This window comes from Macrotis lagotis, chromosome X, assembly GCF_037893015.1.
Source record: "Macrotis lagotis isolate mMagLag1 chromosome X, bilby.v1.9.chrom.fasta, whole genome shotgun sequence".
Taxonomy (NCBI): Eukaryota; Metazoa; Chordata; class Mammalia; order Peramelemorphia; family Peramelidae; genus Macrotis; species Macrotis lagotis.
In genome coordinates this window covers 441,195,472-441,222,241 of record NC_133666.1, presented here as the reverse complement: position 1 = coordinate 441,222,241, position 26,770 = coordinate 441,195,472, and the positions used below count along the sequence as shown (strand labels likewise).

The 26,770-nt window shown below is 34.6% G+C and overlaps 1 protein-coding gene across 2 annotated transcripts in view; it reads right to left on the bottom strand.

Annotated features, from left to right (window-relative positions):
- The window catches only part of B4GALT6 (beta-1,4-galactosyltransferase 6), an 88,465-nt gene that overhangs the window by 6,053 nt on the left and 55,642 nt on the right, over window positions 1-26,770 (bottom strand). For both annotated transcript variants that reach the window (XM_074202426.1, XM_074202427.1), the window contains exons 6-7: window positions 15,779-15,966; window positions 6,341-6,463 (exon numbers count right to left, since the gene is read on the bottom strand). In XM_074202426.1, coding sequence (XP_074058527.1) covers window positions 6,341-6,463; window positions 15,779-15,966 — 311 coding nt within the window. The remainder of the gene's footprint in view (window positions 1-6,340; window positions 6,464-15,778; window positions 15,967-26,770) is intronic.

Genomic DNA, 26,770 nt, shown 5'->3' with positions numbered 1-26,770 from the left:
CTAATCTGGCTTACTTCTACATCTGTTCTGAGTTTTCTATATGTTATAGACATGTCTAAAAGAAAACAGAACTTGATCATGTCTTTTCCTGCTTAAAACAAATTCTCTTTATAGGGCCGAAATCTATTACTTTATTGGTATAAGAAACTCCTGAGTTAAGGATGTTTCATCTACCAATGTAGGTCAGCACTTTCCCTAAATAGTCTTAGATAGTTTACCTGGTGAACTCTAAGAGTTTAAGTAATTTATGTATCAGTTGTAGGATTTTTGAAACCTGGGTTTCCTGTCTTCAAAGTCAATACTTTATCTGTGACTACATCATACTTACCTCCCAAATTTATAAAATCAGTCACAAGAATACATTAAGGAATAAAAATCCTTTCAGTATTTAGGGCTCACTTTCTGTCAAGGTCACATAGCCAATATACATCACAGGTAGGACATATACAAATTATTACAATGAAAAGTAGAACTAGAAAACTGTGCAGGAGGAGAACTATCGCTATTCCTTACTAAAACCATAAACCCACTGTTCCCTTGATGATTCCTCTGGCCTCCTCCAGAACTGCAAATCATAAATTATTCCTTCTTTTCAACCTTCCCCTTTCAAAAATGTTTTTCCTAATCCCCATAATTCTGCTACTTCTTAGGCCTACCGTTCCATGTCTCTTCACTCAAACTTCTTGAAAAGAAATATTTACCAATATTTGTTTCCCTTCTCCCAACTCTTTGCCTTGGCTTCCTTCCTACCATTCTGGTAAAGCTACTCTCTAAAAATTCATCCAATTCCAGTGGGTTTTTTTGATTCATCATCTTTGGTATCTCAGGAAAACTTAACACTATTGATGACTTCTTCACTTCTGCATATTTCTTCTCTCCTTTAGTATCAGAGGCATGATATTCTCCTGGTTCTCCTCCTACCTATCTAATCACTCCTCTGTGTTTGTCCTCTCCTTTACAACTTACGATAGATGTTGTCCCAAAATTTTCCTTATCTCTCTACCCTTATCTCTATGTACAGTCTTCCTTGACAATTCAGTTCCCTCCCAAAGCTTCATCTGTCTCCACTCTAGACAACTCCCAAATTTATAACTCTGAGAACTCTTCCATAAGCTCTAGAAGCTTCAAAACCTAGAAGTCATCTCATCAGCATCTCAACATCAAAATATTTCAAAACCCAAGTTCATTCCCATTTTGATTTCACTATTTAATGGCATCACCATTTATCCAGTCTTCCACTTCTGAAACTTTAAGGTTCCGTGTCTTCCTTCTTCACATTTCCATTCAACCAATTACAAGGTTTTGCTGATCTGCCCACCAAAATGTCTAATGAATGTTTCCCTTTTCTATATTCTTATTGCTACCTACCTATATTACTATCAGCTATCATGCCTCAAAACCAAGTCCTAGAGATTCTTCATCCCCCAGAATGTTTCCCTTGAGTCCTCACTGTCCTAATTAGTGGTGTCTCAGTTATACACTACCTACCTTAATTCCAGCAAAGCTTTACAGCCCTCAGCCCTCTCTTTGCTAGTCGCTTTGTCATCACACATGTATAATTTCACATATTCCCTACCACCACCAACATTAGTTCTTCATTTTTGTATCTGTAATAAAATCATCTCTGTTATTACTCTTGGAAAGGATGTCTCCACCTACTCCCCTGTGGTTGCACTCACTATCCCTATAACATTCTAAACCAAAATATCCTTCCTTGGCTCTCTTTTTCCTATGTGATGTTTCCCCACCACAACCATTTTTGATCCTAAAATATTTAGAACATCTCTTTTTTGCAGTGGTAAAGAACTAGAAACTAAAGTGGTGCCCATCATTTAGAGAACAGCTAAAAAACTATGGTATATGAATATAATGGAATGCTATTGAGTCATAAGAAGCATCAAAGGGACAGGTTCATGGAAACTTTAGGAAGGTTCATATGTATTAAGACAGAATAAAGTAAATAAAATTAGGAGGACAAATTATACAATGTTTAAAGACTTAAAAACTCTGATCACTGATCAATGACCAACAATGGTATTGATGATAAACTCTGCTACTAAGAGGTGATGGATTTTTTCCTTTGGTTTTGTTTTTGTTTTTTTTTTCAAGGCAATTGGGTTAAGTGACTTGCCCAAGGTTACACAGCTAGGTAATTATAAAAGTGTCTGAGATCAAATTTGAACTCATGTCCTCCTAACTCCAGGGCTGGTACTCTATCCACTGTGCCACCTAGCTACCCCAAGGTGATGGATTTAAGATTAAAAGTGAAAAACGTGTATTTGTGGTATGAAGAATAATTAGAGGGATATGTTTATTTCACAATATTTGTTAAAGATTTTGCTTTGTCTTATTTCTTCTATGTGGGGAGTGGTTGGAAGGAAAGAAAATAAATGCTCATTAACTGAAAAATAAAATTTTAAGAAATTATACTCCTTGAAATAAGAGGCTGGTTTCACTTTTATATTTGTAATCACCACATTTAGCAAAGTGCTTGACAGAGTAATTGCTTAAAAATGCTTTTTTTTTTCATTCAGATCACAGGGAAAGGACAAGCAACCCAGGTTTTTGAAAAACAACGAAGCTTATGAGAACCTTAGAGAACTAGGATACCATCTAGTGGATTATGTTGTGAGGTTAGGCGAAAAGGGGCTCAGAAAAACCTAGGCAAGATGTCCTTTGCTCAGGAATCTGGACATGCCAAGCACCCAGTAAGAGCTGGCTTTTAACTCAACTTCCAGTTGATTTCTGTTTCACTCCAGGGGTAAGGAAGAATAATGAAAGGACAGTCAGAGAGAGATTTGACAAATTTCACTGACTTTGTAATTTGTTGATATCAACACACAAGTTCTAGTTCTATGTTCCTCCTGGGTTGCCAAAAGAGGCAAACTTGTAAAGATTGTTTAATTTAGTGGCATCACAACTAAAGACCGTTAACTGACTACTACAGAAAAAAACTTGAGGTTTGTGGTAAGAGGCTCAAGGATTAGAAGGGTATATTAAGTTTGATGCCTTGATAGAGCCAGTACACTAGATCTGGCAAGTAATAATCTGTATAAGACAGTCTAATTTTCCTCCTTAAATAGTATTCTTGACTATTTGATGGACTTCAGTATATCTAAATTGATCAATTAATTACTGACTGGATGGATGGATATCCTTTCTTGGGTCTGATGGAAGATTATATCAAGTCTCTTTCTACAGTTGATTTCTAAGTATTGGGGTAGAAAAAAATTTATTTTATTCCGATGCTTCATTTTGAATGTGGTTACTATTTAAATCACCTCTGGGTATTAAAGTGGGATAAAGGTTCCAATGATTTGATTCATTTACTTCTCTGGGTTCCTATTAATTCTAAGAATAAAAATCCTTGTCTATTGACTTTGGAGACAAGTCATCTTTACAGTCTCTGGAGGGGGACAAACTAGAATGGTCAAGACAAGAGCTGATGAGAACTGGAATTAGGATGACTTAAGTGGGGAATAGAAAAGGAAAGGGAAATTAAATTTATAGTGGTGAAGTGGATTTCGCAGCATTTGACAAATAACTGAATGGGTCATGGGAAGGCAGAAGGAAAATTGATTAAGAGATGACATGAGATTCCCAGTATGGATGACTAATAGGATAGGGATACCAATAACAGAAACAGAGACATTGGGGAAACTATCAGGAGGAAGATGATGAATTGAGTTAGAGACATGTTAAAGTTTAAAGTGATGACATGAAAGTGACAAAAAAAAATCTAACAAGTAGAAATGTGAATGTGGGTGTATGGGGAGAGGTCAGAGCTAGAGAAAGAGGTTTGAAAACACTGGAGTAGAAGTGATACCTGTAGTCAAGATATCAATTACATTCTCAAAGGAAGAGAAACAAATCAAGGACATAAAGATCCCCCATATTTAAGATTTTGAAGAAAAAACTATGCAAAGGAGACAGAGAAGGATAGATTGGTTATAGAAACAGAACCATGAAATTATATGTCAAAGAAGTAAAAGTAGATGATGGTTTTCTTTGGGTTTTCTTTAGGAACTCCCTCCTCTCTGTTCTTCCCTATTTTCTTTCAGATGCTTTCTGTTACTCTTGTCTTCCTCACTAAGGTTAACTGCTCTATTCATTCAAGCAATCCCATTCAATTCAATCTTTCCCAAAGATTGCCCCTCTGTCATCCCTACCTCTCACTTATTTTCAATGTCTCCCTCTCTACTGGCTCATTTCCTACTCTCTACCAATACATGCACATGTTGCTTCCATCCTGAAAAAAAAAACCTTTGAAAAAAAGCCTGATTTGATCCTTCTGTTCTTGCTAACTACTGTCCTAACATCAATTCTGCCTTCCATAACTAAAAAGGCATCTACAGTAAGTACTGTTACTTTCCTCTCACCCTCTTCTTAACCTACAATCCAGCTTCCAACTTTATCATTCCACTGATATTGTTCTCTCCAAAGTTATTAATGGATCTTAGTTACCAAATCCAGTGGTCTTTTCTCAATCCCCATTCAAGTGACACAGTGGAGTCAGGACAGGAGTTTGAATCCAGCCTCAGACACTTATTAGTTGTGTAACCTTGGTCAAGTCACTTAACCCTGACTGCCTCACATCCAGGGCCATCTCCAGTCATCTTGATTCATATCTGGTCATTGGATCCAAATGGTTCTGGAGGATAAAGTGGGACTAGCACCTAATCACAGCACTCCCTCAATCAAATTCAATTCATGTGCTTGCCATGGCATCACTTCTCTGATGTCACAATCTTTTTTGGAAATTAAGGACAAACACTATTAATGATCATTTTCTCCTCTTTGATACTCTCTTCTCTCTAGGTTTTTGGTATATTACTTTTTTCCTGGTTCTCCTCCCACCTGAATGCCTCCTTCTGCCTACTCTAATAAATCCTTCATTCAATCACTGGAGTGATTTTCCTAAAGTGCAACCCAATCATGTCATCATCATTCAATAAACTCCAGTGAATAAAATATAAATTTTCTTTTTGACATTCAAAGTCCTTTATAACCCACCCCCAATCTACATTTCCAGGTTCTTATATATTACTCCCCAACATATAATCTTCAGTCCAGTGACACTGGCTTCCTAGCTATTCCATGAAGAAGACACTCCACATTCTCAGCTTCAGGCATTCATCCCATGCCTGCAATGTTCTCCCTCCTGTACTGTGACCATTGACCTTTCTGGCTTCTTTTTGAGTTCCAACTAAAATCTTTTCCAACTCCTCTTAAATTCCAAGGATTTAATTCTGTTACTTATTTCCTAAAGAGGCAAAAGACAGTTCATATTCTCAAGGAGCTTGCAGTCTCATGGGGGAGAAAGCATGTAAACACATACATACAAAGCAAGCTATATATGATGATGATAAAGATGACTATCCTTTGTTCTTGAAGAAGACCGTGACATCAGGAAGATGATGTTATGACAAGCACATGAACTGGATGAGAGAAGGGCACTGTACTAAGTCACCACTCTCACTTTCTCCTCCAGAATCATCTGCATCCAGTGATCAGATATAAATCAGGATGATTGGAGATGACTCTGGATGTGAAGCAATCAGGGTTAAGTGACTTGCCTGAGTTCACACAACTAAGTAAATGTCACGAGTCTGAGGCTAGATTTATGTTCCTGTCATCTTAATTCTAAGGCACTAGCCCTTTCCTCAAATACAGAAAAGAGTTAAGAAAATGATTACTTTAAAATAAAAGTAAATTTAGTCAAGTTACTAAAACTGTTGGGACTGTCCCCTCTATGGGAGAAATGGTTAATTGGTTAGGATAAAACAGACAATCATAATGTCAGTTTTAAAAAAAAATTACACTTGTTAATGGGTTTTGAATATAACAAATTATTATTATTATTATTATTATTGTCATTATTATTATTATTATTAATGCTGATATTATCTCTGCTTTGATAGTTTATCCTTCCTCCCTGTCACCTTTAAATATAGCTTTGAGAATGTGGGTTTTGCTCTCTTTACCTTGAGTTTTAGTTTTTTTCTTATGTAATATAAGAGGATTGGACAAATTTTCATCTTTAGAGTACATCCCAGTTGTATCTATGATTCTAACAGTTTTTTCAGGATGTTAGTTTATGATATCCAAGAGGTCAATATTTTTCAAAGAATGACAATTCACCTTTATAAAAGAGAATTTACTTAACCTAAAAGCATATTTCTAGAAAATTTTATTGAACCATTTCCACCTCATTAAATGAGGGAATGCTATAACACAAAGATAATTATTCCTTTTTCTTTCATTTTCCCATTAGTTTAATAACAAAAAAAGATTTGAATCTTGGCACAAAATAAAGAACTTCTACAATCAAGTAACATACCTATTCCAGAGATCATCATCTTCTCCTCCCCATCCCCAGAAGGCATTAGGAAATCCATTGATCTTTTTAAACTGCTCCACTGTCAGTCCACTTACACCACCAAAAAACTCATTATATGGAAGACTGAAAAAGAAAAGAGGTAAAATTTCTTCTAGCAATTTGTAAATGGGTAAGTATAACTCAGGGGTAGGAATGGGAATAACCTTATTTTCATGATGAAAATTTACTTTGACAATATCAATCTTCATTATATTAATTCTAAAATAAAAAGTAGTAATGATATTCATAAAACTTTCATTATTATTTCAACATACAAAAATGTGTGGTATTAAAAAATATATAAATTCATAACTAAAAATGATCAAATAGGACATTTCTGTTCTATAGTGAGAAGGGAAAAATGCTTCAAAAGTATTTACTGTTAGTCACAGAAATAAAACCATACAAAGTAACTAAATTTTAAACAATTTTTATTTTATTTTTAATTTATGGAATAAAGTACTTCCTAACATAGTATAATAAAAATGATGATGGCACACTAATCTGCAAATCTATTATGTACAAGTGCTATTCCTTTTAAATATTTAATAAAGTAAATTTCTTTTTTTCTCCCTTCCCCCCACCTTAGAGATGGCTAGTCACTACTGTATGTATGTTTTGTATTTAAAATAATTCATTACATATTTTTATTATCAATTCTTTCTCTGGATTCAGATAACTTTTTCCCTTAAATGCGCATTGTAATTAATTTGGCTGTTTATAAGTCAAAAGTTGTTCGTAAAACAATATTACTATTACTATTACAATATACAATATACAGGCACTTGGTTCTGCTCATTTTGTTCTTCATTATTTCATGCAAGTCTATCCATGTTTCTTCTAAGATCATTGAGCTTGTCAATACTTATAGCACAGTAGTATTCAAGAAATTATAGTATTGTTATTTTTCCAGATCTGAATACTAATAGTGTTTAAAGTATCCCAGTTGGTTTTTTGTGCTAAAATTAAAATCTTACAAACCTATCAACTATTATTTCTAAGATGCTAAGCACTAGTTACAGAACAGTTCCATTAAAAGCACTTTTCGAGAACAGGAATTGTTTTGCTTTTGTCTTTATATCTGACATACAAACATTTATTTGAGTAGTTAGTTGATTACATTGATAAAATGAAGAAACATTATTTAACTGAAAATAAACTAATTTGCTACCTAGAGTGGAGAAAACCAAAACTGAGATGAATAACTAAATAAATTTATTTAGTCAAGATGCTCATTCCTTTGCTACTCCTGAAAATAGATCATAAATCAAATTTTTCCTGATGCTGAAATGGGAACTATTCCAGTAGCACAGGTCAAAGACATTTTGAGGTATGGACTGAAAAATTTAGGATGGCCCAGAAAAAATTTCCAGAAATGCTGAAGTCATTGCAGGAGAGCAGGAGAAAGAAAGAAAGAAAGAATGGTTTTTCCTTCCAAATAATAATATTTGGAATTTATTATATAATTATTCATAAACAATATATCATTTGATTTTCACAAACATGTGAGGTAAGTAATATTAACTTCCCTAAGTAATAGATGTAGAAATCAAAATCTAGAGAAGCTAAGTGACTCCCTTCCAACTATTAATCAAGTAACATTTATTGAGTTCTTACTACATGTTACCTACTGTGCTAAGAGTCTAAGACAGGACTCCAATCTGGATCTTCCTAACTCCATATTTTGCACTTTTCCTGTTATGTCATGATTATCTCTACACAAACATGAGTTAAGATTTTATGAAGTAAGAGTAAGATATTCACAATCAAAATAGCAATGGACACAATGGCTATAAAAATATCACAATGAAAAGATACCTAAAAGAAAGTTAACTCTTAAGTAACTGAAAAACTAATATTTTTAAGAGAAACTAATTATGAAAAGTATTTCCCTCCTTCCTGCAAAGAGGCCAAGAGTTAATATATATATATATATATATATATTATATGTATATAATATATATATATATTAAATCAAGTATTTCTTTCCTTGATTTTCTTTCTTGCAAGGGATGATAAAATCTGGAAGTATTTTTAGTACTTCCAGAAGTGATTCCAAGTAAAAAACAAAAGGCATGGATTTTTTTTTAACTGAAGGTTTTTTTTCCCCCTCTGATGAGGAATTATAGTAGGACTTTAACAGAGATGCCATGTGCAGAGTAAATGTGAATTTGAACTCTCTGGCCTTATTTTCCTAAGTTTTCCTTTCTCTAGTAGAAACAATTGTAATATATGTATCCAGCTGCTATGCACATAAGTGTATTTTGCCCTACTTCTCATCTTTTTGGGGGGGCATCCTATTATTCCTCCAAGTAAATCAATGAAAGATTCTTAGGTCCTACTTTTTTTTGCTAGTGCTTGAGAGTTATAGTGATGAGGCTGAAGTCAGTTATTTGATTTATCAGACCAGGCACTTGACTTCTTTTAAATCATCTTGTACCTTCACAGAGTTGATAATAATCATGTCTGTTATATTAAGTTTAAAAATATAGCTTATTCAAGCAGTGACTCCATAGTAATTAAACAAATTCACCTTTAAATGTTTTTATTGTCATTCAGTTATGTCCAACTTTTATAATCCCATTCATCACTTTGTGACCCCATTTTGTTTTTTTTTTGTTTTGTTTTTTTAGAGGTTTTTCGGTAAGGCAAATGGGGTTAAGTGGCTTGCCTAAGGCCACACAGCTAGTTAATTATTAAGTGTCTGAGACCGGATTTGAACCCAGGTACTCCTGACTCCAGGGCCGGTGCTTTATCCACTGTGCCACCTAGCCGCCCCTGTGACCCCATTTTGGCAGATAAAGGAGTGGTTTGCCATTTTCTTCTCCAGTTCATTTTACAAATGAAAAAAATTGAGTCAAATGAGGTTAGGTGACTTGCCCAGGGTCACACAGCTAGTATGTGTCTAAGGTTGGATTTGAACTCAGGTCCTCCTGACTCTAGGACTGCCACTCATCCACTGTAAGCTTTCAATTTCAATAATAAGAATAGGTCATATTTGTATACAGCTTTAAGATTTTACAAAGGCAAAGAATTATTAACTCCATTTTACTGGTAAGGAAACTGAGGTTCATAGAGATTCAGCTACTTACCATTGATCACTCATCTATTAAAAAATCGGAGCTGGAAATTGAACTAGGTCTCTTGGCTCTAAGGTCAGGAATCTTTGCACTACCAAGTTGCAATATTAAATTTATAAACTTTGCTGAGACCTTTATACATCTGTCTTAGATCACCAAAAATTTCAAGGGACTTGAGACACACTTTTTATAAAATGGAGTCCAGAAAGGAGAAGTGATTTATCCAGTGGTGTGCAAACAGTAGGTATTGAGGGCAGAACTTGAATTCAAGTACCTTAATTCCAGAACCAGTGCTCTTTCACTAAACAAAACTGTCTCCTATCAAGTGACTATGTTGTTATTGTTTTGATATTTGTCTTTTGTACTTGAAAAGGGCCACGACACCAGGGATGTGAGGTCATGTGATGCAAGATGAAGTGATTTAAATGAGGGAGGGCTGTGAAAAATCATTAGCCCCTGGAAAGAACTTAACTAAAGTTACTAAAGTTCAGACAAAACATGACTACTCTTCACATATTACCTTAAGAAACTCTAGTCCCACAATGTTAGTTAGGTACAACAAAGACCTGACTCTCAAGGAACTTACAATCTATTAGAGAATCAATATACATACACAAAAACTTCACTAAAAGTAAAAAAAACAATTATGGCAAAGAAGAAGTCCGGACAAAATTGGATGAGAAGTTTACATAGGAAGGCAAATATCACTCCCAATTTCAGAGAAAAGGCCCAAAATCTCACGCACACAGAGTCAGGGCTTAAACCATAATCTCCTACTTCATTCACTTGTTTAGCAATTGAGAATGTTACTTGATGATTTTTATAAATAAGAAATCACAATACCCATAACTCCCATAAGGATGTTTCCTTCAACTCTATATTCTCTACTGGTCAGACTTTAATTACAAAGTTCTGGAGTCTACTATTTAAAAAGAATAGGGAAATGCTGGACAGAATGCAGATGAAAAACCCTCAGTGATGCAATCAGCTGAATCTATAAAGATTAAAGCAACTGGGACTCTTTAACCCCAAAATAATAACATTAAATGAACAGATAATGTGCAGATGATCAGTAACCAACTATTCTTATCTTCAATACAAAGAAGCAAGAGGGGAATGCCTACAAATTCAGAAGAAAAGACCTAAATTAGATATGAGGAAGAATTTTCTGATAAAGGATTGCAGGGTCACTAAAATAAGCTCAACTTCATTCAATATTTATTGAGCTCCTATTTGAATTGCCTATTCAAAAGGCAAAAATCAAATGGTCCCTGCCCTGAAAGAGATTGTATTCTACTGAAAGAAAACAGTATATAAAAAGAAAAAGTCACAAACCTACAGAAAGTAATTTATGTGGGAGTAAGGTTGAACAGTCTAAGAGAATGGAGAGAAAGATCAGGATAGGTTTTCTATTAAAAAGTGGCACTTGAACTGAATTTTGAATTCTCAGATGTAGAGGAAGGGTATTCCGGGCAGTGGTTAGCTTATACAAAGGAACATAAACAAGAAGGAGAAGAGTATACAATAAACCTGGAAATGTAGAACAGAGGTAGTCTGAGAAAGAATATAAATGCCAAAGAAAGGAGCTTATATTTTATCCTGAAGGTAATTGGAATTTATTGAATAAGGGGATGAATTCAGGAATATCAATTTGGCAGGTGTAATGAGGATCAATTGTTAAGGGGAGAGAAAAATAACATCTAGTATTTGCATAGTGCTTTAAGGTTCACATAGTATTTTACAATTGCAATCTTACTTGCAGCTAGGTGACACATAAGAGAGTTGGACTTGGATCAGGAAGACCTGAGTTCATATCTTACTTCAAAAACTTACAGACCTTGGGCAAGTCACTTAACCTCAGTTTCCTCATTTCTAAAATGAGGTTAGTAATAGTACCTCTCTCACAAAATTGTTGCAGTATTTGTCACTACTGATCACTTTATACTTTGTGGATACTCTCTCCTCTTTAAGTATTTTAACATAGAGACAGCTAGGTGGCACAGTGGATGTAGTACTGGCCCTGGAGTCAGGAGGACCTGAGTTCAAATCCAGCCTCAGACACTTAATTACCTAGCTGTGTGAACTTGGGCAAGTCCCATTGCCTTGCATAAACAAAAAAAAAGTTTTATAACATAGCTCTTTCTTCCTTTCCTCTGGTCTGTCTAGCTGCTCTTTTGATGAATCATATTTGTCACACCAAACAATATTCACATAAATGCATGTGTAACAAATTAAATACAATGCATGCATAATAAACAACATGTTGCAGATGCATATAATTATAGTATCTAATATATTCTGAGTTTCTTATTCATTAGACTGTACAGTTCAACAACTAATGTTGAAAGCCCTTACCAAGGTTTACATCAAATATATTATATGGGGAGAGGGAGAGTATGCAGAGGAAAAGCACTAAACATAAAAAGTATGGAAGGAATCCAAAATACTACCACTCATTTTTCCCACTATACTACAGAATTCACAAGAATGAGATTGTGTCTTACTTTTTACTTTCCCCAGTATATAACACAGTAAACTACATTTACCATATTCTTAATACTTACTGAATTGAATACTCCCTGGAAAATATCAGGATCTATAGGACAGGCAATATTTTTGAGAAGGACTGCCTTGGATCTTTCTTCATAGATGGTACTATGTATCCACTTCTTAAAATCTCTGGTTTAGGGGCAGCTAGGTGGCGCAGTGGATAGAGCACCAGCCCTGGAGTCAGGAGTACCTGAGTTCAAATCTCGCCTCAGACACAATAACTACCTAGCTGTGTGGCCTTGGGCAAGCCACTTAATACCCATTGCCTTGCTAAAACTAATAAAAATAAAATAAAATGCCTGGTTTCCTTTAATACTGTTGTGTCACCTTAAAATTTTGACTTTTTCTTTTAATTGATGATAAAGGGAATTTAGAATTTCTGGTGTATTTGTGTGTTAAGTCCCCGTTGGACGTCATATGTTGAGTCCCCTTCTGGACTCCCTCAATCTTCCCAGGAGAGCATTGGAGGGGAGGGAGACGAGGATGACAAGGGAGACAAGTACTCCATCAAGATCTCCAAGTGCTCCGTTTATTTACCCAACCAGTGCCTAAATACTTTTCCAGCCTGTAATCTACTCCCACTCCCATGGCACTTAATAAAACAAGACTGCTGCTCAAGGACACCAGGTGATGATAGTTTACATTGCTCCCACACACAACAATCCCTAACACTTGCATTTTTGGAATTCCTTTCTGCATTATTCTTTACTACCTTTAATCGAGTGATACAGCATTCAGATTTTTCACCATTTGTACCAGTTACAAATACTGACACCATCTTCCAATGCTTTTCCATAGAACTTTAATAACTTTCTCAAGTCCATATAGCTGCCAAAGTATTCATATTTCTAGAACAGAGTCTGATAATGTCACTCCCTGCTAAAAGGAAGCACCCGTAACTCCCTATTTCTTTATGATAAAATCATCTTCCTTTTACAGATATTGTCTTCCTTTAAAGCCCTTTACCATCTGGACCTGGGGCATCTAGTGGATGCAACAGGCCCTGGAATCAAATCCAGTCTCAGACATTTACCAGCTATATGATCCTGGACAAGTCACTTAAACCTGTTAGTCTCAGCTTTCTCATCTGTAAAATGGGCTTGAGAAGGAAATTTCAAACCACTCCAGTATCTTTGCCAAGAAAACCTCAAATGAATCATGAAGACTCAGACACAATTGAAATTCATGAACAACAACAATCATCATCTTGATCTAGCCTACCTTCCTAGGTTAATATCTATTACTCTCCTTCACTTATATATGTTATATACAGAAAAGCACACAATTCACCATGCTATTAGGTAAATTCCTGCTTTGCATGGGGGGTTGGGGTAGATAAGCTCCAAGGTCCCTTTCAAATCTGAGATACATTGTCTGTCATCCATATCTGGACTACTCTCTTCTCCCTGAGGCCTCTTAGAATCCTTGACTTTCTTCAACATTCAGTAAAAGCATGACCTTGGGAGGGGGGCTTTCTTTGTCCCCAAAGTTATTTGCTACCTACATGAATTTTATAAATACCTATTTATGTACAAACAATGGGGAAAAGTCCAAGAGAATGTTAAGCTTTAATACCTTAAAACTGCCCAAAGACTTTGGAGGCACCCCGCTTATATGAAAGCTTGTCCCTCCAAATTAAGTAGATGCTCCTTGAAGGTAGGATCTGTTCACTTTTGTATTCATAACCCTAGTACTTAGTACAGTGTCTCCTAGGTTGTAGGCACTTAATCAATGCTTGTTTATTGCTTGTTAGGAGACTGAGATGCTGCAGAACTGGCAGTCAGGAAGGTGTGTGTGTGTATATACAAATATATACACTTGTATATACATATATAGATGCTCAAGTTCTAAAGCATGACAGGTCAGTTTTCCCAGCAGATTATATTGCTCAAATAACAGCTAACAAAAAACTAGCTGAGTTCAGGGAAGACTGTTGCTATGGGAGAGTTTGGTAGAGCTTGAAACTAGCCATTATACATTCCTGGGCATGGAAAAAAGCATTTTGTGTGAGTTGCAGAAGAGATGAGAGTTGGGAATTATGGGGCAGCTGCAGTCTTGCCCATAGTGTTAGTCTTCAGAATCTTGCTTTATATCATCATTAAGGGGGGAAGAGAGGAATAGAGGGAGAAATCTCAAGTGTTCACAATGGTCCAGGTTGCATCTTCTAATAGTACTGAGCAAACTAATAAAAACAGGCTAATCTAGAGTACAAGAACTATTAAAGGTGTGATTTTAATAGTCTAATATTGTCAGTAAAAATTTTATCAATGAAGCCTGTTACAGCTCCCATTCCTAGGAAAAAAAATACTGGTAATAGTAATCTGCTTACATGTCTGTCAGTGTGGTGAAACAAAAAGAAGCTATTAAGTTTGTTCAAGGTCTGAATTTCTGGCTTGACTTTTCTGAGTCAGTCTTTACCCTTTAAAGCACAAGTTCTTAACCTGGGTTCCAAGGAACCAAGGGGTCTACAAAATTTATATGGGAAAAAATTATGTCTTTATTTCAATATGATTCATTCCCCTTGTGGTCCTATGACCCTGTAACTTGGTAAATAATTTTATAAGACACAGGAGAAGAAAGCTAAGAAGCAGTAGGTCAAAGAATTCATAAGAAAAGGAGGATCCCACTGGATAAAATTCTACAGGGCTAAATATGCCAAGGAAGGATGGGAAGTTATCAAGAGTGAAATTCTTAAGCATAACTAACTATAGGGCCTATTCTAGTCCTAATCATTATCAGCTGATTCATCCCTAAGAAGCAAAACATATCAATATGCAAAATTTTGAACAAAAGTCCTTCACAAATATTAAGTTCTTTATTATTGTACCTAAAAAGAATGCTTTTTAAGAGCAGGTTTTCTCAACTTATATGAATTGATAGAGCACTACTGTTTATTAAGAAATTAGGAGTTGACATATTTCAGAAAAACCTGGAAAGACTTTCATGAACTGATCATGAGTGAAGTGAATAGAACCAGGAGATCATGGGTGGAAAATGTCATCCACAGTCAGCGAATAAACTATGAAGTCTGAATGCAGAGCAAACCATACTATGATCACTTTCTAAAACTTATTTTTTTCTTTCTTTCTCATGTTTTCCCCCATCAGTTTAACTGCTCTTTCACAATATGACTAATATGGAAATATGTTTGACATGATTGTACATGTATTACCTATACCAGATTACTCACTGTCATAGAGGGGGGAAAGGGAAAGGAGGAAGGTAAAAACATATGGAACTCAAAAACTTACAAAAAGATGAAAGTTGAAAATTATCTTTGCATGTAATTGAAGAAATAAAATAATATTCAAGAAGAATTAAAAAAGAAAAGAAAAAAAAAGAAATTCCTGAGTTCAAAACCTGTCTCAGATACTTTCTAGCTGTGTGACCCTAAGCAAGACACTTACTTATTCTCTCTCAACCTCAGTTTACTAACCTATAAAATGAGGATAATAATAGCATCTATTTCACAGTGTTGTCATGAGGACCAAATGAAATTTCATATAGATATAGATATAGATATACATATACATATACATATACATATACATATACATATACATATATAGATATATACATATATATAGTTCATTTCAAATCTTTTAAAATACATTATAAATGTTAGCTTCCTTTTTAATGTATAAGTTGGACTACACACCAATATCTCTTCCAAATCCGAAATTCTTTGTGACATGAGAAATATCATGTTATGCAGTTATTATTAATATTTTATAAATCTATCTTCCCAAGGAAATTGTATATGACTTACATGTACATATATTTGTCCAGTTTTGCTGCAAAATGACGTGGCATTTCTCCACATCCATAATAGTTTCGGTCATTTTCAGGTAAATGATCCACATCATGAAAAATTATACAATCCCACATTATATCTTTCATAGCTTCTTTAAATCCAACATTAAAGAGCATTGCACGATTAAAAGGTTGGGTGCCAGTCTTTAAGGAGAGAAACCAGAGAGACAACAAATTATAAGAACAAGAAAATCAGGTAAATCTTATCATACTATAGGGGATGCAAATTTATTGCAAAGCTCCAAGTACAAAACCTTTATCATACTCACTTCTTAATAAAACTCAACAGTGAAATGATATTAAAATAGCAAATATAAATAAATAAATAAAGCAGATATTGCTACCTGAATGAGTGGAGTATAAAAACAATAAACATTACAGGGTATTAATATTCAAGTACTAGTCAGAATTAACCTATACCATATTTGAGTATATTGATAACATCAAATTAAATTGAATAAAAGTATAGTTGCTGTCTGAACAACTAGCTAACTAAGTATTTGTCAATTAAGTTACTGAGCTCTATTGAATCAAAACAAAGGTCTTTATTTTTCCACCAAATTTTTCAAACTATCTAGTCTACTTAATAACTGAAATATTTATTTTTGACTTGAAAATGTAGCAAGGAATTAAAAGTGGAACCCTTTTATAAGGCACATAAATTTTATATTGCATTACTTATACTATCAATAATAATAAAAGTTAAGAATACTATTTTCTACTATTGAAGGTATTTTAAAGTCATCAATGAGTATTAATTAAGTGCTTAATATGTATCAGACTCTATATTAAGCACTAGGAACACAAAGAAAGGCAAAAATACAGGCCCTGTTCTTAAGGAATATACTTTTAATGGAGGTAGACAATATGTAAACATCTGGGTTCATAGAAGATATAAACAAAACATATGAAAGCAATCCAAAAGGTTAAATCTCATGCAGTAGATAAGATTTATTTTGATATTGAAGTAACCTTGGAAACTAAGAGGCAAATGGTGAGGAGGTAAATAATTCCAGGGATGAGGGACAGGCAAATAATGGGAGATGGAGAAACATGTTTGAGGACCTGTAAGTATTCCAATGTAGATAGAATGTGGAGTCTGTGAGGGAAGCCCAGAAAAATAAGAAGCCAGAACGCGAAGAGTTCTAAATGCCCATTGACAGACTTTTTTTATTTAATCATGGATTTAATAGGAGCTACTGTAGTTCATTGAACAAGGGCTGACATACTCAGGTTTGTGCTTTAGGAAAGACAAATTGGCAGCAGAGTGGGAGATGGACTAGAGTAGCGAGAAACCTGAAGCAGGAAAATCAATTGGAAGACTACTGCAATAGTCCAGCTAAGAAATGGTGAGGACATGACCTAGGGATGTGGCTATGTGAGTGGAGGGAAGAGGAAATATACAAGAGATGTTATAAAGTAACTTTAAGATTTGACAATAAATTGGCTATATGAAGTAAGAATAAGGCATCAAGGACTGTAAAAAATTTGTGGGCCTAATAAAAGTGATACCCTTGAAAATGATAGAAAAGGTACTTTCTTGATTTTTTTTAAATCACAATTGACAACATTAAAATATAGATCAAGTTGTCCCAAAAATCTTAATGCAGTTTTAAATTTCCCTAAGATTTTTGGGACACCTTCTATATTGAGTAATAATTGACATTAATATAATGTTTTAAGGTTTGCTGTAAATATGATAAGCATATGGTAGTTGGAAAGCACTGTGTTAATATATTTACACAGAGTCACTATGCAACATTTGCTCTCATGTTAATAACATTGTTCAAAACCACATCCTGATAAAAACTGAAAGATGCTCCAAATGAATGAAATAGAAAATGAGGTCAACACTGAAATGATTGTACCAAAGCTAAGATGATCACAATAAGTTCATCATGGCTCCTATCACAAACCTGGGGTGACTAGAAATCACATAATTTTTGTAAGCCTTTGTAAAGTTCAACAAAATGGTCACATGGAAAAATAAGTCATACGTGAAATCTTTGGGCCATTCTAAATATTCTGACACTTTATACATTATTAAGATCATGGATAGAATAAGGTTACAGGGGGCAGAGTCAAGATGGTGGCATGAGAACAGCCTTTCCTAGGAGCTTTCTCAAAAAATATTCCAAAAACATTAAAATTATGGCTCTAACTAAATTTTTGAGAGACAGAACCCACAGAAAGATCCAGTGAGGCAATTCTCCAGCCCAAGGAAAACTGCAAAATCATGGGAAAGCTCTATACCAAGGGGGTGGAGGGAGTGACAGCATAACTAGGATTATTGCACTGGAGCAAAGGAGTTCCACTCTTCCGGAAGCAGCCTGCTGGGCACTTAGACACCTGACTCACAGGGAATGACAACACCTAGGAGCAGAAGCAGTTTCCTGACCTGGTAACCCAGGGAACACCAAGCACAACTTAGAAGATCAGTGGGGAAAACCTCTGCCAGAGTGAGTGGGAACCAGCATAGCCCTCAGTGCAGTCTAGATCCCAGGAAACATAAGTAGATGTGCAGAGTCACCGGGCAGCTGCTCCCAGAGAACTTAGCCCAATGGAAGGTAAGGGGTGGGGAGAGACTGTCAAGGTCTCTCCTCTGGCCCTGGGACAGGACTCTTGTGCTTTGTCCATATTCAGACCCTGGTCACAGTCTGGGCTCCCATATTGTCATAGAGCAGGGACCCTCCTCACAGCCCTGGGGCAGAGGGGTGTGCTTGTGGTCATCCACAGACCAGAGCACAATCAGGAGAGCAGCCAGAGCCTCCCATAAGAACTTGAAGGAAATGAGGTCCTTGTGGGGTGTCCTAATAATACTCAAAAGCCCGAGAAGCACCCCAAAACAGGGCACAGATTGGGGAAATGAGTAAACAGAATAAAGGGAACCTGACCATGGACAATTACTTTGGTCCCAGGGAGGACCAAAACACACAATCAGAAGATGAGAAAGTTCCAGCTTCTGCATCTAAATCCTCCAAGAAATATAGGAATTGGGCTCAGGCTACAACAGAGCTCAAAAAATACTTTGAAAAATCAAGTAAGAGAGAGAGATAGAGGGAAAATTGGGAAGAAAAATTAGGGAGATGCAGGAAAAATATGAAAACAAGTCAATAGTTTAGTCAAGGAGATCCAAAAAAAAAAAAATGCTGAAGAAAATAACATACTAAAAACTAGTTTCAGTCAAATGGAAAAAAACAGTTCAAAAAGTTAATGGGGGGGGTGGCTAGGTGGTGCAGTAGATAAAGCACCAGCCCTGGAGTCAGGAGTAGCTGGGTTCAAATCTGGTCTCAGACACTTAATAATTACCTAGCTGTGTGGCCTTGAGCAAGCCACTTAACCCCCTTTGCCTTGAAAAAACAAACAAACAAAACAAAAAAAAAAAAACCTAAAAAGTTAATGAGGGAAAAAATACCTTAAAAAGCAGAATTGGCCAGGTGGAAATGGAGATAAGCTCTCTGAAGAAAACAACTCCTTCAAATGTAGAATGGAGCTAAAGGAAGCTGATGACTTTGCAAGGAATCAAGAGATAATAAAACAATATCAAAAGAATAAAAACTAGAAGAAAACTTGAAATATCTCATTGGATCTAGAAAACAGATCCAGAAAAGACAATTTTAAAAATTATTGGACTACCTTAAAGTCATGATCAGGAAAGAGCCTTAACTTCATTTTTAAAGAATTTCTACAGGAAAAGTGTCCTGATATTCTAGAAGCAGAGGGCAAAATAGAAATGGAGAGAATCCACTGATATCCTACTGAAAGAGATCCCAAAAAATATTAACTCCCAGAAATATTATAGCCAAGTTCCAGAACTCCCAAGTCAAAGAGAAAATATTACAAGCAGCCAGAATAAAACAATTCAAATATCATGGAGCTATAGTCAGGATCACACAGGACTTAGCAGCATCCACATTAAGAGCTCATAGGACTTGGCATATGATATTCCAGAAGGCAAAAGAGCTTGGAATGCAACCAAGAATCAACTACCAAGCAAAACTGAACATCCTCTTCCAGAGGAAAAGATGGACTTTCAATGAAACAGGAGAATTTCAAATGTTCCTCTTGAAATGACCAGAGCTGAAGAGAAAGTTTGATCTTCAAGTATTCACTCAGGTGAATCATAGAGAATAGACGAGAAGGGTAAATTATGAGAGATTTAATGATGATGAACTGCATGTATTCCTGCATGGGAAGATGATGCAGATAATACTCATATGAACCTTCTCATTTATTAGAACAATTAGGAGCTCTTATAGTTGAGACACAGGAGAGAGGTGAATTTGACAGTATAATATATTTTTGATATGGAGTCAATGGATGAAAAGGAAATGTACTGGGAGAAAAGAAAGGAGAGGTAGAATAGACTAAGATATTTCATGTAAAAGAGTCAAGAAATAGCTTTTGTAATGGTACAGAACGAGGGAAGGTGAGGGGGATTGAGGGAGCTTCATTCTCATCGGAAATGGTTCAGAAAGAAAATATATATATGTGTGTGTGTGTGTGTGTGTGTGTGTGTGTGTGTATGTGTGTGTGTATGTACATATAAATATATATATATATATACACACTTAATAGGGCATAGAAATATAGAAGAAAAAGGAGAATAAGGGGATGGGAGAATGGGAGAATGGGGACAGGGGAAGGGAGGGGAGATGTAGGGGGTAGAGGAGAGGGTAGATCATAGGAGAGGATAGTCAGATGTAATACATTTACTTTTTTACTTTTTTTGCAAGGTGGTGGGATTAGGGTCTCTGGTGTGGGATGTAGACTTGGGGCTTCTTGGCCCCAGGGTTGGTGCTCTGTCTTCTGTGCCACTCAGCTGTCCCACAGTACACTTTTTGATGAGGAACAGTGAAAGGAGAGAGAAAATATGATAATTTGTAGTGGGGAGAAATGGAAGGAGGAAATTACAATCAGCAACATCAACTGTGGAAGTAACTTCTCTGATGGACTTGCAATAAAGAATACGATCCACCCCCAGAGAGCTGATGGCATAGGAACACAGACTGAAGTACATTTTTTCTCTTTCTTTCACTTTATTTCTTGTGAGGTTTTTTATTTGGGGGGGGGGGGATATTTTGTTTACTCTTACAAGAAGACTATTTTAGTAATGTATAAATAAATTTTAAAAATGTAAAGTAAAATTTATAGAAATGATCAGAAGGTAGGCCAGAAAGTATCACAAACAAGCAGGACAACTTTTGAAAATTACATGGTGAACAGAATAAGGTTACATATTACCAACTAGATTGTCCTGATAATTAACCTTAGACTTTATGCACAAACAAAAGACCACATAACAGCTTGATTATTTTTCAGAAGATTATTTCCCAATGTGTCTGAATTAATCACAATGATCTCAAGAGAACTTGCCTATAAAAGTAAAAGCTGTTTGCCTTCCCTCCTTCTGAGATGTCAATAAAATACGTTATGAGAAATTTTGCCTTATATCCTGCAAATGGCAAAAATGACCCCAAAATGTAATAGTCAATGTTGGAAGGTTTGCAGAATGATAGGAATACTACCGTACTATTGGTGGAATTATAAAATAGTACAATCATTTTGAAAAGCAATTTGGAATTATACAAATAAAGTGATGAAAATGTCTATACCCTTTGATCAAGAAACTCCACTAGTGGCTACCAAGGAAGCCATAATTAAGAAGAAAGTCCTTAAATATAGCAAAATATTTAAAGCAGCACTCTTTATAATAGCAAAGAATTGAAAGTGAAGTAGATGTCCATCAACCAATTGGGGATAGCTAAGCAAAATGTAGTATGGAAATGTAATAAATATTAATATGCTGTAAGAATGATGTGTACAATGAATAAAAAGAAGCATAAAAGATATATATATATATGAATTTATGAAGAGTAAAATAAGCAAAATTAAGAAAACATTATGGCAACTAAAACAATACGAATGAAAAAACTACACACCAAAAATTCAAATGTAATTGTGACAAAATGATAAAGATTAAGGAAAACTTCAAAAGAAGACCTGCCCTAACCCACCCTTTTGTGGAGGCTGGAGGTCCCCAGGTATTATCCATAACACATTTTTTTAAGGGTTTTTTTTTTTTGCAAGGGAAATGGGGTTAAGTGGCTTGCCCAAGGCTACGTAATTAATGTGTCTGAGGCTGGACTTGAACTCAGGTACTCCTGACTCCAGGGCCAGTGCTCTATCCACTGTGCCACCTAGCCGCCCTATGTTTTAAGATTTTTTGAATGTATGCATTTTTTCCTTTCAAAAACAATTTGTTTTAGTATATACATTAGTTCTTTGGGAGGGGGTAAGGAAAATATACTTGGGATAACTATGATGATGTAATAAACAAGATATCAATAAAAACATTTTAAAATGCAATGATCTTGGGGATTGGATTTTGAAGAGAAGCAAATAACAGAGACTGATGGATGTGAAACAGTATACTGACAACTGTGATTAGCTCCATAATAAGTAGAAAAGGGAATTGGTTTCCTTTCCTAGAAGGAAATAGACTAGAACTAGAAGATGATGGCAGACTATGTTATAATCAGAAAGTTGTATATTTCAGATGAATGAGAAACAAAACTTAAGAAAGAAAAAGAAGAAATATTTGTGCAAACAAGGAACAAGTGACAGAAGTCCTTGATTTTTTCCAGGGTGAGAGGTAAAGTTGAAACATATGCATAAAAAAAAAAACAGAAAGAATAGCAAAGAAATTTAATTGATGAAGTGGTAGATAATAATGAGCTTTGTATATGAGAAATTTTAATAATTTTATTTAAATAGAGGAATTCTATTGCTAAAGTCTAAAATTCCAGTAATCTTCAAGGCAAGACTAGACGACTGCTTGTCATGGGTGATGTAGAGGTGCTCCACCTTCCAAATGAAGGTGGAACTAGACAGGCTCTGTGAGGTCTCTTGCAGTTCTAAAATTTTATGATTCTAACTTTGACAAATAGATTTTGGATAAGAAATAAAAGGTGAGATGATAAAAGTTTCCAAAAATCAGACCCAAAAGTATCCATAAAACAAAAAGCATTCGTATTTGTAATAGAAATGTACCATTTTAGAAAAACTGTGGGGGGCTGCTAGGTGGTGTAGTAGATAAAGCACTGGCCTTGGAGTCAGTAGTACCTGGGTTCAAATCCAATCTCAGACACTTAATAATTACCTAGCTGTGTGGCCTTGGGCAAGCCACTTAAGCCCATTTGCCTTGCAAAAACCTAAAAAAAAAAAACTGCTAAATTTTAGCAATTGGTATAATGGTTGGAGGGAGAAAAAAAAATAAAAGTGATATCTTAAACCACAAAATGGTAAAAATGACAGATGGAGAAAAAAACGTGTACTATCAAATTCAAGATGTTGAGTTTAAAGTATATCTAAAATGATAATGGATAGGTAGAGCAGTGATTCTGGTAAGAAATTAAGAGGTTTAAAAGCAACTGACAACATGGAAGTAAACAATGGGAGAAAAATGTGATTGCTCCTGGAGATAAAAACATAGATGTTGAAAAGAAGGACTTTTAAAAGATAAAAGGCTAAGGCACAAAAGTAGTGACAGCATCATTATCATAATAACAGTGAGTGTTTTTCTGAATAGAGACTGCTGGTGAGAGTTAAAGTTAAATGATATGTCAAAGGCAAAGCAGAACATTAAGGGTGATGTAATTCTGGAAGTATGAAAAAAATCGATTATATGAGGAATCAGAATTAAGAATTTCAAAGCAAAATGAATCTAAGGCAATGAAAAGAATGAAGTGGTGGGCAGGGAGAATAAGGGGGGGGGGGGGGAGAAGATTAAATAAAAATCCAGAACTAAGGCCAGAGAAAAGATGACCAAAAAACAAGAAAGTAAAGAATAAAAGTAGACAAGTTATCAAGCCCAAGAAAAAAAACTAGTACTTTTATTCTTAAAAAGCTAGTATTATGAAATGATACAAGTTGCACCTATAGGATATTAAGAATAAGTTGTACCTGGCTTATGGAAATCAGTCCCTTTGCTTTGTCATGCATTGTATTATTTAGTTAAATTTCTGAAATAGCACCATGTTCAAAAATTTCAGAGAGCCTACAGGAAATTATAGTCTTTAAAAAAAAGAAATACCTGTTCCCTAAAAACAATAAAAATTGTATATATCAAGGCCAGTTCTACTACCCTTTTTTAATAGCTCAAGTCACTTTGTAAACATTATTCAAAAATAATTAAACCTTCAAATTGTTATGGACTCCACCTATATTTATCTGTTTAACTGTTTTCTAATCCTAAATACTGCTTCCCATAATTAATGATCTAGGAAAATGCCTACACTGTTTAAAATCAGAATTCAATTGTACATCCACAGAATTCTCTGTAAAATCAAACAAAATGGAAATCAAAAGAATAGGGGGGAAAGTATATTAATTTACATTTACGTTGCCTATTGTCTATTTTCATCTGAGAATCTTGAATTTGAAAATCTGACATAGAATTTATTTTTATGGATAATCTCTAAAAAGATACTGCGATTTTATATAAAACTGCAAAAATTGCCTTTAGATAATTGACTTTATATACAGATATACACTTGAGTAGGGATATGCATAGTTAAACATACATACAAACATACTAGTCTCCCAGTGATGCTGTACAGCTGTGAATTATGGAATACCCCACAATCTTTGAATAATCAAACTGTGTTTAACCTAAAAAAACCTATGGATGGAGGCTGCAATACATACCAAAAATGACTTATTTTAAAGTAGCATGAAAAAATACAAATGAAGGTCATATATGACCCAAAAAAGAATAACAAGTATATGGGCAGCAGATAGCCCATATATGGAACATTAGAGAAAAAGAAATATTTCAACAGACTTAGTAGATACTCTATGGAAGATCTGTAGAAGGAGATAGATAAGTATTATATAGGATAAAAAAGACATGCTTGAGTTGCCATTTGAATACAAAAAAGTCCTACTGGCTCCAATGATATCCCAGGCTCATTAATATGTGTATATGTTACACTTATTTAAAATAGTTATGAAAGGCAATGTGGTATAAAGAAAAGAGAATTTAAGTCAAAAAAGACCTGAGTTTATAGTCTTTACAAGCTGTGAACAGATTGCAACTTCTTTAAGCCTTATCTGTAAAATGGGTATACGAATAACTGTGGTATTTATTTAGGGCTGTTAAAGGAGCAAATGAAATATGTATGTAAAGAGTTTTATAAACATTTAAGATTTCATATATATATATATATATATATATATATATATCAGTTATAAGTTTAAAGAAACTCTGTGTATATCACTATTTAAATCTATATACCATAAACTAAAATATTCTTTTCTCAACTTTTTGACCATTTTTCATTTTATTGAAAATTCCATTCATTTACAAATTAATCACGTTATTACTATTTTAACAATTAACAAAACAATTAAGTGAAATTAATAATACAAGAGTCTTATCTGAAATTGTATAAAACATTTCACATTTACATTATTACCCCATCTCTCTAATTTTTTTAATTAAATGGAATCTATTTCTCCTTTCTTAACCTCTGCCCCATTAAAAAAAGGAAAAGAAAAAATAAATTTCTTATAACAAATATATGGTCAAGTAAAACAAATTCCACCAATTTATGTGCATGAAAATATGTATTTTATTATGCACCCCAAATTGCTCTCTATAAGCAAAGATGTTTTCATCGTTGGTATTCTGAAATCATGAAAGGTCATTGTAATGATGACAGCTGTTACAGCTTGCAAATTTTTTATTTTTTACAAAACTAACTGATTGTATAAAAAAATTGTGTTCCTGTTTCTACTCCTTTCATTATTTATCAGTTTGTAAAGTTATCAAAAATATTCATTTTTATAATATTGATATTATATAATAAATTGTTCTAGTTCTGTTTACTTCATTCTGCATTAGTTCACATAAATCCATATCTTCATGAAACAATCCATTTGTTATAATCCAATAGTATGCCATCATATTCATATACTATAATTATTTTCTTTTTTCTTTTTTAGGTTTTTGCAAGGCAAATGGGGTTAAGTGGCTTGCCCAAGGCCACACAGCTAGGTAATTATTGTTTGAGGCCGGATTTGAACTCAGGTACTCTTGACTCCAGGGCTGGTGCTTTATCCACTGCGCCACCTAGCCACCCCTACTATAATTATTTTCAACCCTTTCTCAAGTGTTGGAAATCCTCTTAGTTTCCAGTTCTTTATCACCACAAAGGAATTTTTACAAATATTTTTGTATAAAAGGAGGTTTTTTTATTTTTCTTTGATTTCTTTTGGCTATAAACTTAGCAGGGTTTTATCTGAATCAAAGGGCACACATTGTTTAGGAAGTTTTTTCATGTAGAATTCTAAATTGCTTTCCAGAATGGTTGTACCATTCACAGATTTACCAGTGCATAAATAAACTTTGTCTTCCCACAATTCTTTCAACATTTATCATAATCTTTTTTGTTATCTTTTGCCATTCTGAAGTATGTGAGGTGGAGTCTTAATAACTCTAACTTGCATTTCTCTAATTAGTAATAACTGGGTATTTTTTCAAATAGGTATGATAGTCTAGATTTACTTCCTTGAGAATTTTTTTGTTTTGCTTTGTTTTATTTTTTTTTTTAGGTTTTTGCAAGGCAAATGTGGCTTGCCTAAGGCCACACAGCTAGGTAATTATTAAATATCTGAGGCAGGATTTGAATTCGGGTACTCCTGACTCTAGAGCCAGTGCTCTATCCACTGCACCACCTAGCCACCCCCAAGAATCTGTTTTTCTCCTTAGCCATTTGTCAATCGGATAACAGCCCTTTTTCTTATAAATTTGAAACAATTCTTAAGCATCTTGAAAATGAGACCTTTATTGAAGAACAATTTGTCTATGTTAATTGTTTTCCTTTTATCATATTAGATTTGTTCATGCATAAACATTTTAATTTTATGTAATCAAAATTAACCA